The 6,843-nt window shown below is 52.5% G+C and overlaps 1 protein-coding gene across 1 annotated transcript in view; it reads left to right on the forward strand.

Annotated features, from left to right (window-relative positions):
- Positions 1–6,247: 6,247 nt before the first annotated feature.
- Positions 6,248–6,843, forward strand: part of GDF7 (growth differentiation factor 7) — a 4,054-nt gene continuing 3,458 nt past the window's right edge. The window contains exon 1 of the mRNA XM_010584301.1: positions 6,248–6,413. Coding sequence (XP_010582603.1) covers positions 6,248–6,413 — 166 coding nt within the window. The remainder of the gene's footprint in view (positions 6,414–6,843) is intronic.

Genomic DNA, 6,843 nt, shown 5'->3' on the forward strand with positions numbered 1-6,843 from the left:
TGAGGTGGTCTCAGGTGCCTGAACCTGCACATGAGTGTTTGGGTGGGTAGGAACAGGCAGGCAGGCAAGGAAAAGCCAGCGTGTTGCCTGCATCAAATATTAAAGGCAGAAACATCGGTTACCTGGATACTGATGTCAGCACAGCCCACACCAACTTGCAAAGAGTTGCAAAGAGCTGTAGAATGGCAGTTGTGAACATGTGCCACTGTAATGTGTTAAGAAAGCAAGATCGTTGCTAACAGGGCATTTGACATCCCATCCAGTAACATGTATCTGTGGCTTCGTCCACGCAGCTGTCGCTGCCCAGAGGCCTGCCTTTAACTTTGGTGGGAGCACTAAATAAATGCATAGGGACTGCAGAATTTAATACATTGCACATACCTCCTTTTAATACATCTATCTAGGCAAAGATATGTGGGCAAAATCTTGTTTTGACCTATATAGTAAAACTATGCAAAGAACCCTTAAGTGAGATGTGATTTACTCATTTTATTAACTTGGGGGCTCTTTGAGACAGGGCTGGAGCAATGCAAAATAAGATGGAGCTTCACCAAAAGCTCTGTAACAGCTGATCCTGCAGCTCTTACACACTCAGAAGTCCCCCTGACAGCATGGCATGAAGAAAAAGGGATGTGCCCACATAATGTATTCCTGTCCACAGCCAAATTCCCATCTCTACTGGGCTGCTTTACGTATGTTTCACAGCCTGAGGGGAGAGAAACCGGAGTGAGTGTCTTCCAGACAGCTAGTGCTTTTCACGTTTCATCTGTGCATCGGAAAACACCTTGCACGGAGGCTTGCTGCTATAAATTCCTTCACCGGGAGATGGTGCTCCTGCCCAGGGAGTGATCCGTCCCTGCAAGCCCGGGCCCTCCCCGGGACTCCGCTTTCTGCTGATGCTCGGTCCCACCGCAGCCACCCAGCCCCTCTGCTGAGGGGGGGTCCGGATGGTCCTGTGGGACGGTTTCTTCTCCTCTGAGCTTCTCATGCTACTCAACAGCTGAAGGAGAAAGAGGTCCAGGGCATGAAATGTCTACAAGAATAGTTGGAAAAGGAAAGATGGGAAAGGAAAGCAGAAATTGTGGGGTTAAAATGCAAGCTGGACGAGAGGCCAGAGGATACGGTGGTGGTAAAAAGTAGTTTATGAGCTATTCAGTTTGCCCCATGGTCTATGCTGGTCTCTGTGGGGCCTTTTAGGTGAGGGGCATCTCTCCTAACTGCCAGGTGCCCACCCCAAATCACCCGCGTCCCCTCCATCGTGGAAGGACATACTGCCCTGGCAAGAAGGTCAGCGAGACATAGTCTTTGAGAAAAGTGATCCAGGCCATGCAAAGCTGCAATCAAACAGGACTTTGGACCCACCTGCCTCCATACCTCCTCCTCCTCGAAGCCCAGGACAGCATCAGGCACAGAGGAGTGAAGGGAGGAGGACGGGGCTGAAGCAGAGGGGGTGGCAGGTCTGCTCTGCCCCTCTGCATGGCTCAGCTGACCCTACGGCTCGGTGGCGTTCCCAGAGTAACTGTCAAGGAAACCAAAGCCGATACCTCCAACGAGGTACCTCGTGTTGTTAGCTGCACTTAGGTAGGATAGATCTACCTGTTGATTCCTGCTCAAGGTGATGTTCCCAAAAGGGAGGGAATCAGTTCTTGGGGACAGCATTTTTCTTTGCCAGACCCTTGTCACTCTGGAGAACTTGGGCTGACCTTAAGGACTTAAGACTTTAGCTCCATTTGGCTGGTCTACAGCAGAAAATAAAAGCATGGGACTAAGAGCATCGAAGTGAATGACAGAGCAAAAGTAGCTGTCTGACAAGGAATAAACAATCCCAAAGTATGGGAAGATAACCTAAAGGGGAAAAAATAACCCCCACCTTCCGCCCATGTTCATAGCAGTGAACACCTGTGTCCAGAAAGTCAGGAGTGAGCCAGAACTGAGGTTCTTGGTCAGACTTTGCATTGGAATAGAGAGCAAAGGACTTGGTTTTGGTACAGAGAAATAAGAATGACACAAGAGCCATGAGCAGTACTGGCTGGAGAGGGCAGAGAAGGGGTCTACTCGGAAAAGCTGGGAACTGGAAAGATCGGGGTGAAGTACTGTGTGCAATGGTCCCTTTCTTATGCTCCCTTGGGTGCGTGCTGGCAGACACTCTCCCAGCCAGGTCTCCCCTTCGGGGCTGGCTGATTTCCCTGGGGCTGAGGAGCCTTCTTCACAAAGGCGCTGGGAACTGGAGGACAAGAAGTTGGGGAGAAATGCTATAATCTGGGAGACAGATGAGAGAAAAAGGGACTGAATAGAGGTCAAAGGGTGAAATATGTAAAAATAAGGAAGCAAGGAGCAGAGCTTGGGGAGAGCTGTGAGAGAGCACTTCCCCTGGTGACATCTCACATGGACAGCCAGGGCTGGGGAGGCAGCTGAGGTCTTTCTGCATGGGCAGACCAAAACCTCTGTAACAGCTGTCTCAGCTGGGCTTTTTGGTTAATGCTGGAGGAATCACTTTCTGGAGGTATGGCTCTCCCTCCAGTAACTGTTAATGGGAAGAAGGTGATTAGTTAGACTGAGAAAGAAGCTAAAATGAATCAAGGTGTATCCCACCTCTTCCGACCAGACACTAGCCTAGACTACCACTGTAAAGACACTTGGAATGAGTCACCGCCCCGATTCGGCATCTGTGGCTTGATGCATTGACAAATTACCTGCTGATTCTGCACCTTTCAAAAGGCAAATGGTCTTTTTTTTTTTAAATTGACTGAGCGCTCAACAGTGTTTTGACTTGCTATCTTCAGGAGGCTTATGCCAGACCCTGTTGACCAGATGCTGAATAGGACGATTTTCCCCGAGGGGAATGGAAAGTCTAATCCAAGAAGCTTTTATGTTTCCAGAAGGATTGAACTCTTAGCAAAGCATTTCCGTAAGTCTCCTGTCCCCTAGCTAGAGTACAGTGTTCAAATAGAAAGTGATAGGAGACAAGCATAGCTTTAGACATCCAGATTGCAGTGACGTAAGGTCTCTGGGCCTGAAGGAAAGCAGCCCTATGGGTTCTTTGAATCCATCTGATGTTTCATGCATGGACTTTTTACCTTGATTTGTCTTATCTTCCTCGGCTATCCCCGTGCAGACAATCAGGAAGAATTCAGCTTGGCTTCAGTTTAAGTAAGTTTTGGAAGGAGTTACTGGAAGATTTGGAAAGAAAATGATGCTGTTGCTTGGTTACTTGCTCAGCTGGCCTTGCCGTCACTTGTAGCCATCTCTCTAGAAGGCATTTGTTAAGTGAAGCCACAAGAGGCTTCTTGTGTGGTCACTACATGAAAACATATTCTTCCAAATAACCACTAGCATCAATACTCTGACTGCTCTGAACTTGCTCAAGACTTGCAAATTTGGTTGAGGCCCACTGGCTTAGCTAATGGAAACAGCCACAAACATCTCCAGTTTTGAAGCATGGAGGGGGTTTGTCACTGCAGTTTATTTTTATTCCATCAAAAAGTGCTGATGACAGGAAAGGAGAACATCTGTGGGGGTATAGGGTTGTGGGAACATGGCTATGACACCAGGTACACGGTTATTGCTCGAGGATTTCCTTTCTGCCTCAGTTTCCTCCTTTGAGAAGTGGTCTTCCACAGCTGGTGGGGTTCTGGTTAAATCAAATACCCCCTTCTTTCCTTTGCTGAAGAGCATCTGTAGGTCAGTCCCTCTCTGGAAGGCAAGAGTCCCGGGCTGGGACCTTGCCCACAGTTTTGCAAAGAGGATGCAGCTGTGGTAGGAGAGTCCACCCTCCCCAGGACTCAACCTCACGCACGGACATGAAGCCGTGCTCCACACGCAAAGGTCCCCAACCGCCATGGACAACGCAGGAGGGCAAGCAGGGCAGTGCTGGGGACCAAGAGAGGGAGCGGAGGGAGGGAAACTGCAACGGAGGGGACAAGCCCAAGTGTCAGCCAGGCAGGAAAGATTCCTTCCTGATCCTGGAGGAATCAGCGTCCCCAAAATGTTGCCAGTAAACAAACAGGCTTAGTGAGCTGACTGTCCCCTTCTTTCCAAAAACTCGCTCAGAAGGGCCTATTGGTGAAGGAAGGGTGGGACACGGTGCGAGCTGTTAAGGTACGGGAGTCAGGACCCCTCCTGGGCATACAGCCATTGGCTTCGTGTTATTTGGGACAGGTTCTTAGGGAAAAATTAGAGGCAAATGTGGCCCTTTCTCTTCATCTTAGGTTCTGGCAGACTTCTGGTTTAATACTTAGTGAACAGGGTGACGGGAGAGTCTCAGAACTGTGTTTTTCAGCCCGTGCTGGAGGTACCCAGAGGGTCTGTAAGTGTAAGAGCAAAGAGAGATGGAGCAAGTGAGCAGGGCCAGAGCCAGTGTCACTCCGTTGGTTGAGGGCCACCGTGGGCAGGGGCACATCGCTGTACCCACAGCGATGGGGAGTGCCCTCAAGAGGAACAAGTCTATTTGCTGGTGAAGCCGAACGGACAGAAAATCTCCTTTGGTTATATGAGTGTTTTTTCTGTATAAACTTGCTAATTGAGTTGTAAAATAAAACTGCAGCCTTTCCTCTCCAATTTCTGCTGCTGCAGCAGCGTGCTAATTTGGTTTTGGAAGGGGGCTGGTAGAAGGTGGCTCTTTGCCAGCGTGAAATTATGCGCAAAAGGTTTGCACTGGGAGAGAAGGAAGCCTGTCCTCGGAGCAGGGAAAGGCTGAGGGCAGGAGCTGCTGTGCCGCTGCGCAGGGCTGGGGCGGCTTGGGAAGGTCCTGCAGCTGGGCTGGGCTGGGCTGATGGAAATTCAAGAAAGCCCAAAAGGGTTTAGATGAAGCTGCAATGGAGAACAGATGGGAAACTCGGTGCACCTCGATAAACGCTGCGCGGTTGAGAGGATGGGCTGCGGGATTTCACGTCTCTCCTCCGGCACAGCCGGGCAGGGTTTGCTTCTTGGGTCTGTGTACCCGTGTGTGTGTGTGTGTGTACGCGCGAGCCAGCTGGTGCGGGCATGTGTGCCTGGTGCGTGCAGACGTGTGTGTGTATGTCGCTCGGGGTTGTGTGGGTATGTGCGTGCCCGTGTTTGGGTCTCCATACAGACGGTGAGGACAGGGATTTGGCTCTCATCACCCAGCAGCACACGGCTCCGCCACGGGGACGGCTGCGCATGGGGATGAGGATGGTGTGGTGCGAACTGCCACGGAGGAACCTGTTGCTCAGCTCTGCCAGCTTGCACCAAGCTGGGATTTGGCCCTGCTGCCCACTTTGGGGGCTGAGAACAGGACTGGTGTGGGGGTGAAGAAGTTGGGGGGAAAGAAAAACCAGAGGGCACAGCCTGGCTGTCTGTTGCACCAATGTAATTTTAATTTTTAAAAGATACACATAAAAAAAAAGCAGTGGCAGTTCCAGTCCCTGGGAATTCAGCGGAGCCTGGGGTTCCTCACGTGCGGCAGGTACACACACCCCAATACGCGGGAGGAGGTGCAGTCTCGGGTGGCCCAGGGCACAGCCCGCACTCATTTTTGTACCTTTCACTGTTTCCCATGAAACCGGCTGCGTGAAACTCCTGCGAAACAGGAGGCTCCAGAAACCATTGCAAGAAGCCCAGAGTTTTACGGATAGACTTGTCTGCCCATTTTCTAAAGCTCGGCAGTCCTCGTCACATCATCCTTCCATCCTTCTGCTGACCCTTTCGGTCCCTTCCCTGGGCAGCAGTGGGAAGGGAGTGCTGCCGTACCCTGCGGCGGGGGCATCAGGAGCCCAGTTTTGTGGGTCTGGGGCTGCCGGTGGAGGTGGGATTGAGAGGTGCAGGGCAGGACCGTGTTCTTCAGCCTTCCCATCTCCGGGAAGGGCTGCCCTGAGCACTCAGCTCCGCTGCCGCCTGCTCCGGTGCTGCGAGGGCACCCAACCGGGGTCCCAGCACCCTGCCCAGGGGGGATGGAGGCATCAGGGGGTGGAAGGTCTTGTCGGATGCTTTTTTAAAGTCGCTTTTGGTGTCTGAACAGCATCAGGCTGGATTTAGTAAGGGACTGACAGAAGAAAAACAGCTAACGAAGCCTTCCTCTGCCGGCCTTTCCGCTGCCTCCTGCCCCAGCTGGGTTAGGGCTCCCAGTGGCGACCAGCTGCTGGGTGGGTGGTGAAACCGCGCAAGGGGACGCACAAAGCGAGCGAACGCCGTGCAAGCCGTGCGAACGCCGTGCAAGCCGTGCGAACGCCGTGCAAATGCCGTGCAAGCGCGACGCAAAGGCTGCGCGAGCCCCACGCGAACCGCGCGGATGCCACGCGAGGTGCCGTGCGAGGCTTCGGGCCAGGCCATCCCGCGCCGCGTGGGACGGGGGTTTCTTGGGATGGCGTCACCGGAGCCGCCTCCGTCGCTTCGCGCCGCGCGGACGTACGTACCGAGCAAATCCGCAGCTTGGCATGAGAAACCCGTTCGCGACAGTGTGACAAAGCACCTGTGAAATGACAGCAGAAGGAAATGTGAGAGGCTGCAGTGACAAACGCTCGTGAGAAGCGATTGTTGGGGGGGGCTGGTGGGGGAGAGGGGAAAAAAAGCCGTGTTTGTTTTGGCGAAACACCTACATTCCTTCAAATAAATCATCGCAGCGCTTGTTTTTGTATTTGCGGAGAAATCGCAACAGACATAACCAGGGACTTAAGAGACTTGAAATAACATCCTAGTAAATACCCCACTTTGTTATTTTAATCGAGACCCAAGGAAACATCTGAATTTTACCAAGGAAACCCTCCGTGCAAGGGAAAACATTAGCCCGCAGCCCGGCCGGGGCTTTGTTTTGCTCCGGTACCGGTCCCCCGAGGCGGCGTTACCGCGGCTGATGGAGGCGCGGAGCGGCGCGGAGCAGCGCGGAGC

This window comes from Haliaeetus leucocephalus, unplaced genomic scaffold, assembly GCF_000737465.1.
Source record: "Haliaeetus leucocephalus isolate CR32 unplaced genomic scaffold, Haliaeetus_leucocephalus-4.0 Scaffold964, whole genome shotgun sequence".
Classification (NCBI taxonomy): domain Eukaryota; kingdom Metazoa; phylum Chordata; class Aves; order Accipitriformes; family Accipitridae; genus Haliaeetus; species Haliaeetus leucocephalus.